The 22,129-nt window shown below is 44.3% G+C and overlaps 1 protein-coding gene and 2 non-coding genes across 4 annotated transcripts; all 3 read left to right on the plus strand.

The window, feature by feature from the left end:
* Positions 1–769: 769 nt before the first annotated feature.
* trnaf-gaa (transfer RNA phenylalanine (anticodon GAA)) lies at positions 770–842 on the plus strand. Its single transcript has one exon. It is a non-coding gene; the product is annotated as a tRNA-Phe (tRNA).
* A 900-nt stretch (positions 843–1,742) lies between these two features.
* On the plus strand, positions 1,743–1,815 carry trnaf-gaa (transfer RNA phenylalanine (anticodon GAA)). The gene has a single exon. It is a non-coding gene; the product is annotated as a tRNA-Phe (tRNA).
* A 3,658-nt stretch (positions 1,816–5,473) lies between these two features.
* Positions 5,474–20,737, plus strand: LOC114855911 (inositol hexakisphosphate kinase 2-like). Of its 2 annotated transcripts, XM_029151440.3 has the most exons (7): positions 5,474–5,612; positions 8,888–9,032; positions 16,609–17,133; positions 18,132–18,354; positions 18,614–18,793; positions 19,062–19,245; positions 19,340–20,737. In XM_029151440.3, the coding sequence occupies exons 3-7, from the start codon at positions 16,866–16,868 to the stop codon at positions 19,991–19,993; spliced, it is 1,509 nt and encodes a 502-aa protein (XP_029007273.1). In that variant the 5' UTR covers positions 5,474–5,612; positions 8,888–9,032; positions 16,609–16,865; the 3' UTR covers positions 19,994–20,737. The 2 variants fall into 2 exon arrangements, with proteins under 2 accessions (XP_029007273.1, XP_029007274.1); XM_029151441.3 differs by lacking the exons at positions 5,474–5,612; positions 8,888–9,032 and having other exon boundaries at positions 16,384–17,133; positions 18,614–18,798; positions 19,070–19,245.
* The last annotated feature ends 1,392 nt before the right edge of the window (positions 20,738–22,129 follow it).

Below are 22,129 nucleotides of genomic sequence, written 5' to 3' on the forward strand. Positions count from 1 at the left end.
ATGTATCACTACAGAGGTTAATTATATCAATAGTAAATACGAAATATTCCGTATGTCTTACTACCTGTGTTTTGTAGTCAGGATTATATCATTTTCTATGAATTACAAAACGAAATTCTGAAAACAACATACAAATACTATTTGTCCAAACGTAGAAAAGGAAGAGTTTTACTGTTGCGCCGGTTGACACACGATGTTCTCTCCGTGATTATTCCCTCAGTGGCAGAAGGAGCGGGTCCGCAGGGACGGAGCCATACATTAAGGCAATAAATAAGCGAGCTCGTGTACGTGCGGGTCTCAGGGGTGTGCGTTGAACACAGCATGCACTTGTCCACGGTTACTGCGTAACAATCACAAGGCAGGGAGCGAGTAGGTGTTGCTATTTGTATGTGTTAATTCTAGCAGTCCCGCCCACGCGGTTGTGTTAAAGTCCAATTTTACAGTCGAGTTACATCTAGCCATGCTCAACGTTGAACTCGTGTTTAGCGTCTGAACTAATTACCGATGAGCGTATCATCTCAGTAACGCGATACATTACATTGGTTGAATGGCTGTTGTTCGAACACTTGCGTGGGCTTTCGACTGCGTGGGAACGACACGCTCCTGTGTCGTGTAAAAACAACAAGGTCGTCCACGTGGGATGAAGGATATGTGATAACTTTTATCCCTTTTTTAAGTATATGTAAACACCGGTAACTTGTGAAAATGCAACCCCCTATATGAAGAGCGACATCTGCCGTTGATAGGAGCGAACGCTGCAACGCTGCGTGCCGAAATAGCTCAGTTGGGAGACCGTTAGACTGAAGATCTAAAGGTCCCTGGTTCGATCCCGGGTTTCGGCAGAGTCACAAGTAGTTCGTGTGGCTTTAACTTAACACATTGTTATTGGAACTTACCATTTTAGATTTATAAAGTCATCCATTTTTCTACTGTCAACCATGCTTTTATGATCCTAAATCTTCAGTTATCATAAGTATTGATCTAATGAGAATATTGTACCTGCAGTGTTTCTAAAATCAAATACATTATTATTTCATTATTCATGTAGATCTATTGCATTTGTGATACTTCATAAGTAAAAAAAACATTGTAGTATTATTTATGGACAATATAACCACGTTCAGTACAATAAGTAAATAAAGTAATTAATATAGCGTACAGTAGTGAGCACCTTGTCCAGTAGATGGTGCACTTGCATAGAGCTAGTTGAAATCCGGATTTGATTTGGGTGAAAAGAATGCATATTCTGTGAACCTACTGAAGAGAGGTTCCAATGTGAAAACTGAGATTTGAAGAATACTGAAATTCAGATTTTTGAGCGAACCTATAACCCCCAGACTCCTTTTTAGTCTGGTTGCAAATGTCTTTATTCTAATTTTAAAAAAACAGTATGAGTGGGATCTCACCAACCTCTGGTGATTTCCAACGTCAGAAAACTTGTTTCGTCGTGTTTCGCGTCTGAACTAATTCCCGAGGAGCGTCTCATCCCAGTAACGCGATACATTACATTAGTTTAAAGGCTGTTGTTCGAACACTTGCGTGGGCTTTAGGTGCGTGGGAACGACGCGCTCCCGTGTAGTGTAGGAACAACAAGGTCGTCCATGTGGGATGAAGGACGCAGTATGTTATAACTTTTCTTTCTTTCAGGTAAATGTAAACACCGGTAACTTGTGAAAATGCAACCTCAATTAATATGAAGAGCGACATCTGCCGTTGAGTGGAGCGAGCGAAGGTTTTCTCGAGCCGAAATAGCTCAGTTGGGAGAGCGTTAGACTGAAGATCTAAAGGTCCCTGGTTCGATCCCGGGTTTCGGCAGAGTAACATGTGGTTATTAATATTATTGAACTTACCATTTCAGATTTATAAGGTCATCCGTTTTTCTAGGCAGCCACACTTGTCCAAAGCCATGATCACATGCAGACATACTGCACCCTACTCGGCTTTATTTCTTGCTTAGACTGATGGAGTATATGAGAGTGCTCAACACTTAAACCTGAAGAGTTTATAGACTCATCTTATCTGCAGCTTGTCTATTTTAGAACATGCAACTGGTATTTTCCATAGTAGTGCCAGTAGATGGCAGTACAGAGTTTCAACCATGAAACAACATGAACTACATAACCAAAGCCTCAATTGGAACTGGAATTGATGAACAGAAAAAAACATGATTATTTTATTCTTCGACTACACATATGCTTAGTTTACTTAATCTGAACAAATACTAATTTCGAATAACATCAGTCTATGACAAAAACACTAATGGAAGTAGTCTTAGATACCTTTATAGTTGTATGGTTTAGCAGCCACATAGGACACATTAGGTGCTGCAAAAAGGCAGTTATGTAAGAAACACAGGCTGTTACACTTTTAAACATCACCTCATGCCAGAGGACCTTCGGCAGGGCTGCAGCATGTTTGTGGGACCTCCTGTGGCACATTTGGAGATTCTGGCTCCGTCCCAGCTGCTGTAACCTGTCTGAGTGCCAGCTGAAACATGTACAGGCAAGAGAGCCACCGTGCAACAGAGCAAGTCCAGGCCACAGGGCACTAAACAGGTCAGGGATTTACGTCACACCATTGAAGACTGAATGAATGGCCGGCCGGCGCTCTGTGGTGATGTGCTAATCAGCAGTGCATTGATAATGAAGACAGGGAAAATGGTTCGGAAGACTAACGATGCAGGAGGCTGTCGGAAAAGGCGCAAAATGTTCTGGCGTGCGTTTAGAAACGCACACACAAAACCCACTAAGAAGACAGCAATAGTAAAAAGAGACCAAAGAATGAAATGCAGAATGAACCTAAAGGGGTTTATTTGGATAACACATAATATAAACCCGAAATAGAAACAGGACAGTATCGCTTGACTGTGCGTGAGATAAGAAATGTGATATTCAGTCAGTGATTAAAAATCATGAACGAGTTATTGTCATGAATGATTGCATGGGCACCTTGAATTACAAATAGATGATTGGCCATTTAATGATTATTTGTCTGTCCTGCCTGAAAATGATAACAATGATAATTACAAAGACTATAATGAAATGACAACGAAGCATTAAGAGAGTCTGTGTAAGTGTGTTTGCAGGTTCGAGGGTGATTGAGCTAAAGATTCCTTTAATAGATTTTCTTCTTTCTCCTTTCACCCTGTGATATCCTGTGCTGCTTAGTTACGTAAGACATCACCTCATTCATTGTGTTTGGTTTTACTCGCGGTTTTGTCCCCGCTTTTCTTGGAAAGTCATGAAGATGCCAGTCTGCGCCCAATCAGTCTGACGTTTGAATGAAAGCCACAGGTGAAGCAAGCGCGGCCCGGGCAGCGGGTGGAGGATGTTTTTGCTCGAACTGCTCCATTCACTGTGGCTCCACTGGCAGGAGGCTTCCCGTGGACGTCCTGGTTGATTTGGCACCGCTCGCGGACTTGCGTAACCGGAGCAGCAGTGACTTCTACCCAGCAAATTTCACAGAGTTTCGGTTGCATTTGCATAACTGGATGAGCTCTAGGTGGAACAGTGAGTAATGCCATTGCACCAGATGATTGGCAGCACTGCATTAACCTTTACATATCTGCTGAGTAGCCACACCAAGATTTTTTGAAATAGTAGCAGGTTAAATTTTGCTGTCGACGATTTTCACCGCAGCCACAAACCCAGGTTCCCCCTAATACAATAGATACTGTAAACAGCACAAACACATTTTAACTATGTTAATGCGACTATATTTAAGTATGCCAGCATTTGTTCCTAAGATGACCTTGTGGTGGAGCTTCTGTGACATAACCCACCACGATGGATAAAGTCCCAGTGTAACAAGGGAAAGCTGTCTAGGAGAACAGAGCACGATCTTGCTTTTGTCCTCTGAGTTGAGAAGGAAGCATTGTCTTGTGAGACTGGCTGAGTAGAAAGTAACGAACCCACTCACTGTTCCTTGAACCCGCTCCAAGGACAGCAGGGCGACTTGTTTCTCTGTGCTGCTCTGTCTGGTTGTCATTCACGCTGTTGTTGTTTCTCCTCACTGTGTTGACCTTTGCAAAGGCCTGGGTTGAAGATTGACGTCACTAAATCAAAGCTGCAATTGAAGAAAGTTTGCAATCGTTGCTGTTTTGTTTTTAAGGGACTATTTTTCGGAACTTTTTAATTTCTACGTGTGGAAATAAAATACATTTATCAACATATGTTGTTCGCAATTTCTCACAGGTTGACGCTTGTTTCTAAGATTGAGCCATAAACCTAAACATGCTAATAGTGCTGTGAGGTTTTGTGCAGTTTACTGACCCCTGCATGCTTCATGCCATAAGAAGATTACTGACATCATTCACTAGAGATGGACACTACCAGGTGCACAAGTCCCACAGTCCCAAAGCGCCCACATGCATTACATTCATCACTCTGTAAATCACTCAACTCACAAACGCAAAGTTCTCCTGTTGTCTTTGACATGTGACGTTAAAAACCTTTGTGTTGTTTTCAAAATAAAAATAATTTAATAGAACTAAAACTAAAATATTAATATGAGGTGATGAATTAATTATGAAAATGACTGCAACATATAAATTTGCTTTCATTTCACATAAATGACCTGGATCTTGCAGCTCTTGAACTGGTTTTTCATCCTAAATCAGTGCAAAGCTTCCGCCAGTGACTGAATTAAAACGTGAATCAGCCTGAGTGTATTTCAGCATGTGTATTTATGCTTTTTGTCACGTCGGGGGAGCATCCGTAGTTCATCCACCATCTGTCAAACGTCTGATATATGAGGAAATTTAAAATACAAGCTCAGTAATACATCACAGAGGGACAGGAAGATGACAAGCGATCACTGCAGGGTTGGATCCAGGAATCACTTGCACACGTAAAGAAAACATCTCGTCTTCCCCCGTCCCTCCCACAATCAGCAGCACACACACATAAACACACAAATTGAAAACCCCACTGGCAAGATTGAGTGTCCCCCTGAACATCTAAAGCATTTGTCTATTGATATCTGTCTGGGGCCTGACTGCTGATCCCCCCCACAGGCACACACACCCACTCACACCCATCCACGCTCTCGCCTCTCTCTCTGTCTGCCTCTGCAAACTCAAGTTCATGACCTATTATATAACCTTGATCTGCAACAATTGTAGAAGATGCAACAACATGATTATGGCCAATTTTTAGTTTTTACAAGTAATCATGGGAAGTAATTTAACAATTTTGCAATTTTGCGGGGTACATTTGAAAGGTTTAACTAAGGTTCGCTAAAGGGTCCTGGTCGCTGTGACTAAGTACACTTACGGTGTAAGTACAAACTTCCAATGAAAAGGACCTATTGTTTTTCCAAAATATATCAATATGGAATCAAATATTGACATTTTAAAATCTGAAAATTTGCAAACGTCACAACTCAACGTGTTTCGTTTAAATTGCTGTCAGTCAGCTATTGGGGTTGTCGTGCTCGCTAATCTTTGAAGGAATGAACATCCACAATCGAGCGTGTGCGGACGTTGCTGTCCCGGTTGCCATGGCATCCAAACAGTTACTTCCGGCCTAGTGGACCAATCAGAGTCACCCGTGGGAACCGGAAACCGCACATTTAAAAGTCTGCGTGGACTCTGTTGAGAAAGTGATGAAGAGGTAATTTTTTTGCATACTTTGTAGCACCCAGCAGATATTTATGGCATATTACGCAGACGTAACGCCAAACATAGCGGCTGTAGCATTTGTACAAAGCCTAAAACACCAACGCCTGCTAGCGGTACAGTTCAATTCACGGCTAACGCCAGCCATACAAACTGGCGCTAACGCTAGCTCATGTACCTTTACTGTTCTCCATGTGGTTAACGATAGCAACAGCAACTTATGTATAACATGTAAACATCATTCTCAATAGATACTCAGGAAACACAACTATTAGGAATGACTATGGGTTATCTCAGTCAGTAAAATGTGCGTGTACCAGCACTGATCCTTGAATACTCGATCAGCAGTTACGTTTATTAATTCTGAGGTTACGGTCCTGTAGATTGTCATGTTTCTTGTTATCAGAGTCTGTCAGGGACATTTTGTATTTCCCGTTATGGACATACTTTCTTTTTTTTATGGCCTTTCATAATCAGCTAAGGATTTTGACTGAACCTCTGACTGACTTGGCTGAAGTAACCTCCGTCCAACAGCACGTTAAACAGACTGAATTCCCTGAATGCAGTGGTTTGATGTGTCGGTGTCATTACATCAGTGTTTCCCTCCTTAACCCCGTGGTAGTACGACACTCTGGGACATTAAAAACATCCAGCGCACACTTGCCGACAACTTGTTTATTAGTATGATGATTAGACTGATGAGACTGGGCCAAGACCGAGCAAAAGCACAGCAACACATATAACAAATCACGAGTCATCAGGCCAGTTAGTGTATATTGAAATACATTAACACAAGTATATACTGTGATCATGGGCATTTACTCTTTCCTGCGACAATACATCATCTTTGTGGATTTTTATTTACTGAGAATTGTCCAGTGATATGTCTTCTGAAAGGCCAACATCTCTGCTGCTTCTTTCCTAATTAGGGTCTGACGGTAAGAAAGCAGACACCCCCTTCATGGCTGGGACTGAGGCCACACAGCCTCTTGGCCCTCGAGTACGGTGACGTCTGTTGCCCTCACTTCTTACATTCAATTATTCAGGCCTGTTAATCTGCCAAACCTCTGATCTGAGAGCTTATGCACAACCCTTTTTTTTGCTGGCGTTGTCTTCTGTGGGATTTAGTGACTTTAGCTTTCACCATTATGGATGTGTTTTATCTGTTCGAGCTGCTTTACCATTTCGGGTCATGTTTTAGTCCAGTGTATAAATTTGTCCACTTTAAATTGTCAGCGAGACGCGGGCCCATACTTTCAGCGTGACTTTCACACACTTGTGGTCACGCTGGGATGAGTAGCAGCCCAGTGAGCTTTGGCACAGCGACAAAAACATTCTTTGATGATTAGGGTTGTAAAGTAACACAAATATACTGTCATCCAGCCTCGGGGTAGATCCTTTTATTCCCCAGCAAGTCTCAGTGTCCTTAGGACGGTGTCTGTTACCTTTAAATAGGTGTCCATATCGTCACAGTGGCAGACAAGGGCTTCCCTCTGAGGTCAAAGCGTAGAGAGAAATAGACACTTAACGCTGATGAAACCAGATCAGGCTTTTGCTGTGGGGAGAAAGTGACACTATGCTGGCACCTCATTGAAGTATCAAAGCTTGGCCTAGGCCTGGAGCCAGCAGCGCTTCTTTGACCTTATTAATATTTCAGGTGCTTACCACAATCCAACAGGGTGACCGCCAGGGCCAACGTTCTCCTTCGGAGCTGGGGCTGACTTACCAGTCATGCTCCCAGTCATGGAAAGTGTGACAAGCTTTAATCCTGTGACTGCATATGACAATCTCCTCAGCAGCTTAATTTCTTCTGAGTAGCTATGAGCCTTGTTTGAGAGGAGAAGCGTCCAGCATCAGAGCAGACCGCGTGCTGGGAGACGAGGAGGCCAGTTGGACAGAGGCGGAGAGCGTGCCCTTTGTCATTGAGAGGGCACAGAACATGAAGCTGTTCCATTCGATGAGTGACCATCGTGCTGTGAACGGTCACAGTGCTGGGCCTTTGCCAGTTGCCTTCTGCCCCCCCCCCCCTTTGCTGTCTGTAGCTGCCACACTGCCGTCCAGGCTCCCTCATTAAGTGGCCTTGTGTTGAGGGATTTCTGAGTTTATATTTAACCGCTGTTCTCACCATCTCTGGCCGCTGGAAGCAGTTGTTGGCTTTGCCAGCTCATTTAGAATCCATATCTGTCTGTTTGGTCTCTGACTGACTCCCAACGGTGCCTTTTTACTTTTTCATCTTCTTCGTCATATTTTACTGTTGCAACAACCTTTCCCTCCCTATAATAAATCCAAGCAGTGGTCATTGTCCACTCTAGTGCTCTTCAATCTGTATTTGCCAATGAAGGACTCAGTTATTACATTATTGTGAAGTCACCACAATGTGTGCATGTGTTCCTTGTTGTGAAGAACACATTGTTCTTCCTACTGCATGTGTTATTTAGAGTGAATTCTAATTAGTCACTCACTCATTTAAAGTGCACTTATGGGGTTTGGCCTCCGGAGAAATGCACTGTAATGCATCCTTCATGGCAAAGTAGAGGTCAACGAAAGAGTTTCTATTTTTGAACAGGTTTTTTTTTGTTGTTGTTGTGTGTGTGGTTGCGTGTGTTTGACCTTTTAGCAACATCTGCACTGAAGTGATATTTGTTGGCAAACCTCAGCGTGTATCTCCATGCAAGCCAGTGTTTTAGTGGTGTAGCATCATGCAGGCACAGTCCTTGTCTTCTGCTGTGCCCCGATCATTGTATTCAATCCCCTGCCCTCTGTCTGCGACATCATCTTCCAGTTGGCTCATCTCTCCCAGCCTCTGTCTCAGGTGTGGTGTTACTAGGCCAGGTCGCAGTCGTCTTATGTCAGCTTGGCTTGCACTGTGAGCTGCAGCCCTGATCAGACACATGGGCAACAGCGGCCTGTTATGGTATCATCAGCAGTTAAAGATGAACTGGTTCTTTATGATTCAGTTTGGTTCATCTTATTAGCTACAGTAAAGTGTCCATGTAGATCCCATACATTATTTTGGCCCTGAGGGGAGCTGTAGATGGATTTAGATGGAAAGTGGTACAAGAAAGTCATTAGAGAGACAGGCTTGCTCTGCTTTAGAAATTACACATATATGATGTTTGTTTTTGAAACAGAAGGAGGATGAAGCTAGAGAGGAATATGAAAAGAGGCATCTTAATTGTGCAATGACAATAAATAAATCTTAATCCATTCATTTTTATATTTACATTTTTTAATACTGTGCATTTACCTGTCTCTCTGTCTCACTCCAAGGCTTCAAACGATCTTCGGTCAGCGTATTGGAGCACGGCCAAGGATAATAGTACCCACTCAGAAACATCTGGCCACTAGGTTCTGGACCCCAAGAGTGTGCCTTCTCTTCTTCTTTACTGCCCAGTATCCGGGTACAGACCACCAGGTGAGGAGAATAAGTAGAGGTAGGAGGGTAATTGGGGTACTCTTTTAGATTCCAAGCAATTGATTAATGACTCAGTGTTGTGTGAAAAAAAAACTCAACACAGAGACCAAATTTTAGTCAGGCCTGTGTCATTTTTCCTGGACTGAGTGGTGTCCAAATTATGCTGGTTAAAAGGGGCTGATGCTCATATTACAATGGACAAATGTTGCTATTTGGGGGAAAATTGAGTCTGGACGTGAGAGGGCTAAATATGACGTCTGCCTTGGTGCAGAAAGCAGGGTTGATTTTGTCAGGAGGGGGACGAGTGTCTTCAGAACGGGGTATGGATGGGCTCTTCTCTCATCCTGTCACGTGCACTCTCTCTCACGTGCACACATGCACTGCAGAGCTCTCTGCAGCACCAAAGCACACAGCCGCACGCTGCTTTGATCGCCCAACGTCCCGACCCACACACGCGGCTCTACATCTTCCTAATGTTATTTCACCAGTGCTACCGTGGACCTTTGCACTGTAATTGTAAATGGTCCACACTTGTTTACGTGACTGACATCAAACATGTAACCCTCACCCCTAATGGTACTGTATAGCTCCATGTTGCTTGATAGCAACGAGTATCTGTGTAATAACCGGTTTGCTGCTTGACCTACATACAGTCTGGCATTAGCTGTAGCACTCTACGTGTACATTTGTGAGGATATTTAGGTGTAAAGACTTCCTCATTGCTAAAATAGCAAGCATACATCTAAAATGGAAATTTGTTTGGTTAGAGAATTAGATCTGCATATTATATGAATGCTCTAGTTCTGTTCTGTTCTGAGAGGCTGAGTTCAAATGCTGAGCCTGCCCTGCAACAGAGTGAATCCAATGGGCACAGTATCACAGTGGTACACAGGAGTCGTGTTTATGTGTCTGATGGCCCCGAGCTTTCTCCTTTCTGTCTTTTCAAGTCCTCTTAGTAACTTTCTGCCGTGTATCTGTTGTCACAGCTTGTGTCTGTCCTTGACTGACCTCGGTCCTCTGCACCAAACCTCGACATTGTTGCAACTGTACTCTATCTTGAAGCCTTACATTACAGTATTATGTTTTCGCACGTGTGTGGGCTTTTTCCAAGGATTAATATTAATCTGCCCGGCAGTAAGCAGAGGCTAAGGCTCTTTGCCTTTAGCATGCTGAGTTGATTTACAGTATTAAGTGTCCTGGATGAATCAGTTGCTTGTCTTCGCTCCCCAACGATGACATTTCTTTTTACATAATTGTATCAGGTTTCAAGTCCTGGCTTTCCATTTAGCTTAGTTTGTCACATATTTGGCTATACTTCAACCAAAGAATGTTTTTTTGTTCATTCTTTCCATCACTAAGTTATTAGAATTTGACTGATGCACTAAATGGAAGTTGGCTTCCAAGGGTTCTAATTTTATAAAGGAAGCGAATAGGTTATTATAGTTATATTTATGTCTAAATGTCTGTGCACAACAATGTGACTGTATGGAAAGAGCTCTGGTCTCCTGGGCTACACTGGGAGCATGCCATTGTGTGTAAGTCAGTGCTCAGCTTTTAATAGCGTCAGATAAAGTGTATGAGTGTTGTTATTTCTGGCAAGAGAGATGGGGGGGGTTCTGTTTGGTGCGATGGACGCGCCAGCATGTGCAGCCCTCCATCTAACGTGGGAAGGCGGTGGCAGGAGTTGACACTCTTTGGAGGCGACAAAATGTCAGTCAACGTAAACACGCAAATGCCTGCATCCTGAGTGTCTCGACGTTATAGGAACTTGAGTTAACTTTTCAGTTTTTAAGATCATTTTCTCTAACTTCACCTTCCAACTTTCAGGATTAATTTAGTCGCCTGCTGCTGATTTTTTTTTGCTAGGTGAGAGGAAGGCATTTCACTGATACTTAACAGCTCTCTGATTTTTGAAAATTCCAAACAGGTTTAAGTTTGATCATGTTCTCTATAAAAAATTACAACAATATTGGTCATTCATAACAATAAGTAAATAAAGTAATAAATAATAAGCATAATTTAAAAAAAAAAAAAAAATAAAATAAAAACCGTAAGTTAGCTGTCTACACTGTTTTCACTAAATGAAGAAACAATAACATTTTTTTTAATCACTTAATCATAAATTGATGTGTCAAAACAGATGAGTGATGATCATCCAGTAGTTTCTCTTATGATGCACTTATGATGCAAACGTTGCCAACACAGATATGCATTGTAGTTGAACAAATACTATTCAATATGGTTTAAAACACATGAAAATGATAATAGTGCTCACTAAAACAACTCGGGACTGAAAGTGAATGCCGACACGTCTTTGAAGAGTAAACACTGCTGAAAAGCGATAGGCCCTACATAGAAAGTATCCGCTGCTAAACCTGTCTGTCGTGTCTTTTCTCTGTCATGACAGCAAGACGGCGTCTGACTGATACAGGGCCACATGTAAAGCCAGGGGTCAGGTGTTGAGTGTTGTTGACACGCAACTCTAACAGACTAACAGAGGCTTCAGCAGAGATAGGAGTCAGACAGGGTTGCTTGTGACACCAGTATGTTGACAGGTATCACTCGTACCCTGACCCTAATATCCCAGCCACAGAAAACAATGTCCGTCCACAGAATTCTATTAAGTGGGTTGGTGTTTTGTGCAAAATTAGCCATAGCGACTATTTTTACATTTACTTTCTGCTAAGAAAAAACAAGGTTTCTTGTAAAGGACCAGTTGGTGTCAGCTCTCCCTGGCTGCAAGGCCTTTGCCACCATTGAGATGGAGCTTGGTTCATATAAGGTGTCAGAAGCAGAGGTCTTCCTGAAGTGAGTGTAGAACGCTCAGTTTAGTTTCTCAGAAGACACAGATTTTCTCTGAGGACTGGGATGGGACAATGTTTACATTTGTACGATAAACATAAAAACTTCACTATTATTCAACTTGTTAATTAATATAATTTGTCATGCCTCACTTTAAAAGCAGGTAATGGAAAACTAATGTTTAGGGATTTAGTAGTGCTAGAACCCGTTAGCAGTTCTGTGCCAGAACTCAGCCGGTGGTTCTGCATTGTCTCAGTGAGCTGAAGCCTGCTGAGAGTCCGTCTAATGGTTCTGAGAAGTGCAGACAGTTTAAGAATGTGGCAAAGCTTAAATACTGTACAGGAAATGTCTGACGTCAACATCCCTGTTTACTGTACAGTGTTGCTGAGCCTTACAGCTTGATGTAACGACTCAGCATCCAGATTATCAGACACTGACGAAGAAGAAGGATAAACCATCGTTGTGTTTTCCAGTCATGTATTACCCTTAAAATGGATGTTTTTCTTTTCTTCACTGTATCCTCTTCATGATCGGATTCATTGCTACTTACAGAGGTGTGATCTTAGCTCTTGGCAGAACATCGGTGTTATCCAGAACTAGTTCTTACTGTCCCTATTTCCTCCAGGGACTCGCAGTACTAATCCTGGCCTATTTCTGACTCGGGCGCACTCCAATTAGACTTCTCTTAATTGTAAACCTATATCTTGTGTCTCAACTATCCCCATCGTCACTGCTCTGCCAATCGGGCCGTGGAGCCAGTGCACGTAGAGAGGCTGGAATGGAGCCATTGTAAACACGATGAGCCACATATGCCTGTATTTGGCCAGTCTCACCACTGCGGTAAAAGGCTTTTTGCTGAGTGTACCCCTTAAATGTTAATTCACACGTATCTCCAGTCATTTATATTTTAACTGTGCTCCTGTTTACAATTATTTAAAAATATACTTTCAAAGAAATAAGTTTAGACTTTCTATGATACTTTGACAATGACAATGCTTGAATGCTAAGGTGCATATTCATAATGATCAGTATCAGCTAATCAGTAATCACTCATCTTATTCTGATGATGGAAAACGCTGGAGGATACGCTTTATTGAGGACATCAGGTTATTCTTGGTGCTCTCATTTACAAGTTAATTAGGTTAATCATCAGGCGAAAAAGCCGGTGTAATCATAATCTCATCACCGCCATTGCGCCAGTCGTCTTTGTTATATTTTTGAACCTCGCTTCCCTTTCAGATGTTGGACAGGAAACAAGTTGAGGGCGGTTGTGTGTAGCGGTGAGGTGACCTTGTACAAAGAGCTCCCACCCATTGTCGGAGGTTGTCACACAGTGAGGTTATTATTGAACTTGATCAAAATACGGTCAAAATAGAGATTATTGTATATTGTTATTGTTGTTGTTATTATTATTATAAATAGACACAGAAGGTGACACTGACGCTAAATGGAAGAATAATCAGACAGAATTGTACACCTATGTAACTGGAACTATGACTAGGCGACCACTTGATCTATCCTGAATCTTGTGTTCGTCTCTTTCCACTGACACAGAACAAGCTTGGTTAATTAATGTGTGCTTTAATAGCCTGTCTTCCAACATGTTTATTCTGGAAATTAACTCAATCAACCTGTTTCCTCTGCAGCCAGGTCAATGTGTCAGCAGACACAGGGCAAATATCACTGATTGTTTTTGTTTGTGTGCAGTCTGTGTTGTCTTTTGCGTTTGTATGAATGTTCTTGGTACATGAATATGTGTTTATCCACAGTTGCCCTTGACCACAACATAAATGAATCCAGATCCATTAAATCCAGACTCCTGCCACCTTACTCAGATTACTTGTCTCATCCGTTAATTCTCTTGGAGGAGAGAAGGTCAGCAATACAATAACACACATCTAGATACTTCTGAGAAGCAGGTAAGCTGAGGATACACCTATTTACTGTAGGTCTAAAACAGAATGCTTTGAAATGATTGTGTTGATGTGCTTTGTGTGGTGTATTTACTGAAAGCATGACCCACATGGAGCACATCCATAGTGTGGCTGAACGCTGTAGTACAACATGCTCTGTTATACTCGTTCAAACCTTCACTCAGCACCTTGATATTAGTCCTCTCCTCCAGTGTCCATGGCCACAGGGGCAGAGGACAGATCTCACCCTTCCTTCCTGCTCTCCCCCTCACACCCACCAAGTGTTTCTCCCAACGTGGGCCCCGTTAATTCAGATATATTTACAATCACATTTCTGGGACACCTGAATGTGCTGCAAAGCCCTTTGGAGCTAACCCAGCCTTGATTCAATATAGCATCAACCCGATTGATATCCACAGTGACATACTTATTGTCACTGTTACTGTTGATAGATGAATGCTCACAGCTTAGGTCTGCTAAATTAGGCCTTTGATCTCAGTGACTGTGCTGATGATCGTGGGGGCTGTTGAGACCCCTGCTTGCATGACTTAGAGTTTGAATATGGAGCAAAGCGTACAGTGCTTAAAACACAGGATGCTGATGAGGTTTACATGCACTAGAACTGTAAAGACTGACACCTTATGTATCTCTTTTTGGCTTTGCATCAGTGTTTAAAGGGCATTCGAGTCCAAACACACACATCTGGGGTTCTTTTAATTCTCATTTTCTATTTATGTCACAGCTTTTAGTTTGTTTTTTAGTGTATAGTACTGAGTTTCAGAAGATTTAGAAGTTACAGACCAGTAGATTTTGCAGGGTACCGTTGTTTGAGTACCAGTAGCTGCACATCCCATCTCATGCTGCCCTGCCCATTCCAATCAAGGTCATGGCTTTGACTTCACACTTCCCTTTTGTTGATGTAGCTGTCTCAGCACAGATTTAAAGATGTACTCCTTTGTTTCACTTAGTGTTTCTAGATTGGCCTGTGTTCTGTCTTCTGCCTCTGTGGAAATTCAATAATATCCCGGAGTCAGATATGGTGATACATTATGTCCTATTGTTAAAAAATACATTTAGAACAATGTCATATCCAAGGGTAATTCAGATCATGCCTTTGTCTGCTGTCAGATTGCCTTAGATGTGTTGTATATATGTACACAGCACGTGTGTTTAAGTGTAACTGTGGCTATTTTCTGCTTGTTTGTCATGGCCTGTTTCTCTTTGGTGTTCCAAGAGGCGGGATTAGAGAGATTAGCGCTTGGCATTCTGACACTTCTCCACACAACAAGCCAAAGACCAACTTAAATGTATATTTAAATGTGCACGGACACATAGTGGCATACGAGAAAACTCAAAGGCATATATTTAGACAAAAGACGATGCCAACTTGTTGCCTGAAAAGTATGCGACCCCCATCTGATGTTATTCCATCTGTAAACTATACACACTTATCCATAGATGGTTGTGAGGAGGCTGGAGCCAATCTGAGTCCTTTGACAAACTCAGCCGCCTGAAGAAAGAAGCACCAACTATTAAAATAAGATTCCACAATTTACACTACACAAACAGAGACATGGGCTTCAGAGAACTGTGTGTACCACCATAACGTTTTGTAGTGAGGCAAAGATAAGGGCTTTTTGGGTGTTGCAGGCAGCTCATTGGACAGCCACCTCCTCAACACTTCACTCATCATCTGACTAATACCAACCTCCACACAGATCTGATGGTTAGAAACCCAGATGTTCAGATTTGAAGCTGTGTTCTGTAGGGGCAGAAAAAGGGGCTTTTCATCTCATTTTATTGCTTCCACAGTAGGGAACTGTTCTCTGCACTTTAACCCATCTCACTTGGGGGATCAGTGGGCAGCCTCACAGGCTGCGCCCACGGGGAGCTTGCTCAAGGACACACCTGGCGACTGAGGCTGGATTTGAAACCAGGACTCCTACATTCCAGTCTCATGCGCTACCTGTGGGCCAAAATAGCCAAATATGCAGTTTCTACATTCCACATTACTTTTAGAAATGTGTAAAGTAAAGGGATATAAACACTTTTCAAAGTGACTGCTCGCCGTGCCCTCTACACACGCCAGTTTTGTGGACTCACGTGCATGGACACAAAATATTCAGGCTGCTGCAATAATCTGTGTCAGGAAGACCTGGGAGGGTGTGAGGGGAGGATTAGAGCTTTCAGTCTGGCTCCGGCACAGACCCCTTTAGCTCAGATCCTCCCTTCTCAAAACATTATCTCCTCACCACCACATCCTCACATCATGTTCCTCTTCCAGTAAAGAAAATGTGCATTTTAATTTTCAAACATGGCATCTTTATTCATCATTATTTGTGCTTAATTTTGTGCTTTTCTCACTGTTTCTGTCCCTGTTGCTGCTTATCCTGTCAACTTGGTAAATCCCTGCTGTCACACAAACAGTAAAAAACAGCTGAGTTCAGCCTCACCCTCCTTCCTTGTTTTTATTCTTCCTTCCTCTCTCTCCCTTCCCCCTCCCACCACCGTCTTTGTTTGCTGCTCATTTTCCCCAAAGGGTTACCACCCAACAACATGCTCTGAGCGCTGCTGATTGGCGGGCTGCTCGTGATGGGGGCGGGCTTAGAGACGAGCTTGGGAGAGTTTTACCAGTCCCGAGCCAGCTCTGTGCTGTCAGAGCTTTGGTCTCCAGTAGAGGCACAAGTGCAGGCTTTATGTGGTGCTGCAGCACTGGTCCAAAGCCTAACGGTTAGAGGACGTCTAAGGGCTTTCTGCTCCAGCCGCAAACAGGAGCTGCTAGACCAGGACACAAAGGGAATTACCCACTCAGCATTTCTCCTCCACGTCTTCCCTCTTGTCTTTTGCTTTTTGACCAGCAGAATCCTCTGACAGCGCAGACAACGCATATCATCATCATCAACGGCAGCCTCTGAAGACACACCGTGGGAATAACTGGACCAGACCCTGCAGTCTCCACGCCAGCATCTTGGACTGGTCCCGTGCAGCTCTGCAGTGTGTGAGCGCCTGAGCGTGTGCTTGTGTGCGCGCGCCCCTGCCTGATAGGGCCCCCACCACATTGTGTGTGTGTGCGTGAGGAGGCTAATGCCCGCTGTCGTGTGGCCAGGGCCAGCGGAGGATGAGTCCGGCTGTGGAGGCTCAGGCCCGGGAGGCCATAGATGCAGAGAAAAAGCAAAAGCAGCAGCAGCAGCAGAATCAGCTGCAGCAGAAGCAGTGCTACATGGATAAAGGGGTGATGCTGGAGCCCTTTGTGCACCAGGTGGGGGGACACTCTTGCGTGCTGCGCTTCGGAGAGCAGACTATCTGCAAGCCCCTCATCCCCCGCGAGCATCAGTTCTACAAGAGTCTGCCTGCTGCAATGAGAACGTTCACTCCTCAGTACCGAGGTAATACAAACAAGCCTTTCATGCCTCCAGCGTGCAGTGGCTTCGTGTTGCAGTGCATTGTGTTGCTGTGGCCCTGTGTTGTTCTGTGTTCACCGTGGAAGTCGGCGTTTTGTAAGCCGTGCTATTTGGCGGCTTGTGTGCAATTGCAAACGGAGTTGTTCTCTTCATTTTCCCAAAAATCGGCCTGTTTTCCGAGCCAGCAGAGAACAGTGTGTGCCACAGGAGGGAGCTGCATCCTGTGAGCAGACCGCTCTGTCATAACGCTAGCAGTGTGCAGTCTATTAATAATGATAATAACTGAATGTTAAGACATCAAAGAGTGGCCTGAAAAGGCCGGTCCGCCTAAACATCAGCTCCAGCCTGTTGCACTGGTTTGACATTTTTTTCTCCTTATACACACACATAACGAGCTGTTCAGGTTGTTTTACGACAGCATTTTAGAGCTCATACCTGTGGAGCAGTGCTGTTCATGCACATTTCTCATACCTCACCTTCTCATTGTTTTACTGTTTCCTGTACTCGTAGTACAGGACACGAACAGGCGTGACCTTTTATAATAGAAACAGGTGAAGACAGAAATCTGAGGTTGGGTTTATGGTGCTCTACCTTTGGAAACCTTGAAACTGTCTGGATTGGTGTTTACATGTTGACATTCTGAACCTTCTAGGATGATAGTACCACTACTGTTATATGTGGTTTCTCTTGGCGGTGTACAGTGTGTATATATCTGGTAATAAAATCTGAAATATAAATCATGGCCTTGTGTTATTTGGGTTTGACCTTTTAGTTATTCATGTTCCCAAATACGTTTGGACCTTTTGACATTTCACTATGACTTTTTGATTGTCTGTAACGTTCCTGTCCACATATTTGGAATAACTGTCTGATAGCAGTGTATGTGTGTCAACACAGTCTGTTGCGTGAGTGTCACAGCTACAGCAGGTAAACATATGAGATGTTTGCTAACTGTTTTGATTTTGTCTCTCCCTCTTTCTCAGGTGTGGTATCGGTGAGCTTTGAGGAGGATGAAGAAGGGAACCTTTGCCTCATCGCCTATCCCCTCCACAGCGACCCGGCGGCCGGCGTGGAGAACATGGACCCCTCCGCTGACTGCGAGGCCAAGAACAAGATGCTCCAGTGGGGGACGGTGGTGGCGTCCTCGCTGCTCGTGGACACCGAGAACAGCCGAGGCCGCCACTGTCGCAAGGACAAGGACAAGAGGTGAGGTGGCAGCACACACACATATAACCAACGAATCCCAACATTTGTCTGTTGTTTCCCTTGAATGATAAAGCTTTAGCCTGACGGCTCGCATTCATCCGTTGATGACGCACATGTCGACCAATAAACCTTACGGCTAAGTTAATCAGACTAAATACAGCAGGAGGATGATCCTCGGCTGCCAGAGGCGGCTTCGGACCTAGATCACTGCAGGAGACTCCTGATTTGTAACTGCAGCCTCTCTCCCTCTGCCGTCCAGTGCTCACAAGCTGCCGGATGACGTGGAGCTGGAGTGGCGGCACCAGGCTGAGGTGCTCCACTACAGGCTGGAGCGTAGTCATAGTAGCGCCGTGCCGCAGCTCAAACACAACCCTTGGAGTCTAAAATGTCACCAGCAGCACCTGCAGAGGATGAAGGAGAATGCCAAGCACCGCAACCAGTACAGTATCCCTTTACTGCCTGACACCTACACTGTTCCACTTATAATATTCTCTGCCCAACATTCAGGATCACGGAGGAAATAGATAGGAAATAAAATTGTTCATATATTCTGAGGATGAAGCACCGGAACAAATCACAGACCTCTTGTCTGCAATGTCCAGCTAAAAGTGACTTTGCTGCATGAAGTTGGAAGCACTTATTGGTTTTCAGATATTAGTATAGAAGAAGGCCACGTTCTTTTTTTTTCCACTTTATCCTTGACCCAGTTTTGTAGAATTCATCCTGCTGGAGAACCTGACGTGGCGTCACACGGTGCCCTGCGTGTTGGACTTGAAGATGGGCACGCGGCAACACGGAGACGACGCCACGGAGGAGAAGAAGGCCATGCACATGCGCAAGTGTGAGCAGAGCACATCGGCCTCGCTGGGAGTCCGCCTGTGTGGGATGCAGGTGGGCTTTTATTCCCAGAGCTCTGTCTCAAAGGAATCGTTCTGCGTTTCAATTCCACTCTGCCTTAATCACTGTTGTTTCTCTGCCCGTGCAGGTGTACCAGTCGGACACAGGCCAGCTCATGTTCATGAACAAGTACCACGGGCGCAAGCTCACGCTGTCGGGCTTCAAAGAGGCTTTGTACCAGTTTTTCCACAGCGGACAGCATCTACGGCACGAGCTCCTCTCCCCGGTGCTGCGCAGGCTGAGGGACATGCAGGCCGCCCTGGAAGCCTGCGAGTCCTACCGCTTCTACTCCAGCTCTCTGCTCATCATCTACGACGGCGCCCCCCACCGGAAGCACGCGCGCCGCTGCACCGAGGACGGGCTCTCCGAAGAGGAGGAGGACGAGGACGAGGACGAGGACAAGGAGGTGGAGATCGAACCGGAGATGGAGGAGGAGGAGGAGGAGATGGGTGAAGTTGCAGGCGCCCTGGGCTTCCCTCACAGCTCCTCCATGTCCAGCGACATCAGCAGCAGCAGCAGCGGTAGCAGCGGCGGGAGCTCGGGCGTGCGCCCGGCTCAGCTGACCCGTCCGGACCCCCGCAGCCCCCTGGTGGACGTGCGGATGATTGACTTTGCTCACACCACCTGCAGACATTACCGGGAGGACAGTGTGGTTCACGAGGGCCAGGACAGCGACTACATCTTCGGTCTCCAGAACCTGATCACCATCATCTCGGAGCTGGAGAACCAAAGCTCAGACTAAAGACTGAACTGACGCACACACACATTCACAGAAGCACAATAAGAAAGAAAAGTGGAGGACCGGACTGCAGGAGAGGGGGAAGACGTTTCGCTCTCCTCTTCAAAATAAAACCATGGTGCAGCCCTGTTTATTGGAGCTCCTTCCTCTTTCTGCCATTGGTGCTTGTCAGTGTTGCCGTTGTGTGTGTCCATCATCCAGATATGAAACAGACCTGCAAATAACACAAAGGAAACATCTACTGTATGTGACTGATGCATCGATTTACCCACTGTCATCATTCTGTTTTAACCCAGTTCACAGATAGTAAAAAGGGCAGGCAGCAGTTTGAAGTGTGAGGCGGTAGAAATGTTTCCGTTGTGTCTGATTCCAAAGAAGGTGTTACCACTATACGCACACGAAGGAGTGTGTTCACGGACTGAGACAGGGCTATCAGAGAGAGCAGTTTGTGCACGAGGACGGATGGGAGGGATGGTAGTGCCTGTTTGTTCTGCCATCCTTTTCCTGCTCATCTTCACTGAAAGAGAATATATTCATATATGTATCAGAGATATAGTTTATTTATTTGACATGTTTCATAAAATAAACTAAAAGTTCAAAAAAGAATGTATATGGAGAGCATTACATTCCATGTTAATGTTACAATAATGATATGAACTAATATTGTTATTGTTTGGATACCTCTACCTTGTATTTTTGTGTTGTCCACAGTTTGTTGGGAAGGAAATTAAAGACGGGTTTATGCTACTGTGTTTGACATCTGCTGTTTGTCGACAGTCGGAACTCTCTCACTTAAAGAATGGACGGTGCCCAGATGAAGGTTCGTGCTCCAGCCTCCCTGAATTCAGCTGTTGCAGTGCGACACAAACAGCGGTTGTTCCCCGGGCAGCCGGTCTGAGCCGGATGCAGAGGAGGCGAGTCGCTGGCTCTGCACGCGGAGGCAGGGACGCCGTGTGCTGCCGACACGTAAATGTCACTCACGCAGTCAAACGCTTTCCAGAGCTGCTTTGTTCTAAATCTTTGTCTCATGTTGATCAAACGTTTTCTACAGCTGATGCTGAAGACATTGACCTCCTGTGTATCACCATCTGTCCCCTGCCTGCAGGGTTTTAAGTGCTCTGATATTTATTAATATAATATACAGTATAAACACTCATACTTCATCTATACTATCAGTTGCGATACCAATGGGAACTTGCCAATTGTAACTTACGACCTAGTGTGTTATTTTGGGCAGTATACGTGAATATTTGTATTAATGGTTTTAACTCAATATATCTAGGATGAGTCAAAGATGAGTATATTCCAACAGTCGTGATATGTCACGGCTTTGTTAAACACTGACTAAGCATCGTCATACATGTAATACTAAAAAAAGGTAACGTCAGCAGTGTTTAAATAACTGGATGGATGACATCTTTTGGACCTGTCTGACTCAAGGTTTCAGCCCTAATATTTTAAGGACGTCTGTGGACTTGGTTCAGAGTTGTCTTTATTCGTGATTAAGCCTACTTTTCATCAATGCACACATCCATGTCCCAGTGTCAAGGCCGTCGCTGGCAAACTTCAGTTGGGCTGAAATGTGTTTGGAAGAGAACATACTGTACAACACTATATATGCACATATAATAGAATATTGTGGTGATCACATTCACACGAACCTCTCAGCACCTCACAAAGGTTGCATTGTGTGTGTGTGTGTGTGTGTGTGTGTGTGTGTGTGTGTGTGTGTGTGTGTGTGTGTGTGTGTGTGTGTGTGTGTGTGTGTGTGCGTGCGTGCGTGCGTGCGTGCGTGCGTGCGTGCGTGCGTGCGTGTACCATATGTATATCACACCAGTGTGTGACAGGTGTGTATGTGCTGTCCTTTATTGTGTTGCATGATGAAGGTTGCTGGTGTAAGTGGAGCGGTTTTATAACATCAGTCACCATGGCAACAGCAGCCTCCGGGTGCCGGAGGTGAAATAATGTCACGTTTATTTGGGCCACAGGAGTAACAACCCCGTCTTGATATTAATAAATTGAGTTCAGTCGCCCCATACGCTCCAACACTTCACCAACATTTAGTCCATCACTTCGTGCTACACAGTTCTTGTTACATATCAACAACTGGATCCACTCAAAGCAGCGTCTCTGAGCCAA

The sequence above is a fragment of the Betta splendens genome, chromosome 5, assembly GCF_900634795.4.
Source record: "Betta splendens chromosome 5, fBetSpl5.4, whole genome shotgun sequence".
Classification (NCBI taxonomy): domain Eukaryota; kingdom Metazoa; phylum Chordata; class Actinopteri; order Anabantiformes; family Osphronemidae; genus Betta; species Betta splendens.

What these genes read in the sequence shown, in the direction of transcription:
- LOC114855911 (XM_029151440.3), top strand. Translation starts at nt 16,866, where the DNA reads ATGAGTCCGGCTGTGGAGGCTCAGGCCCGGGAGGCCATAGATGCAGAG. An exon ending in GTTCACTCCTCAGTACCGAG is followed by an intron (nt 17,134 to 18,131) that starts GTAATACAAACA and finishes CCTCTTTCTCAG; the next exon opens with GTGTGGTATCGGTGAGCTTT. An exon ending in AATGCCAAGCACCGCAACCA is followed by an intron (nt 18,794 to 19,061) that starts GTACAGTATCCC and finishes TCCTTGACCCAG; the next exon opens with TTTTGTAGAATTCATCCTGC.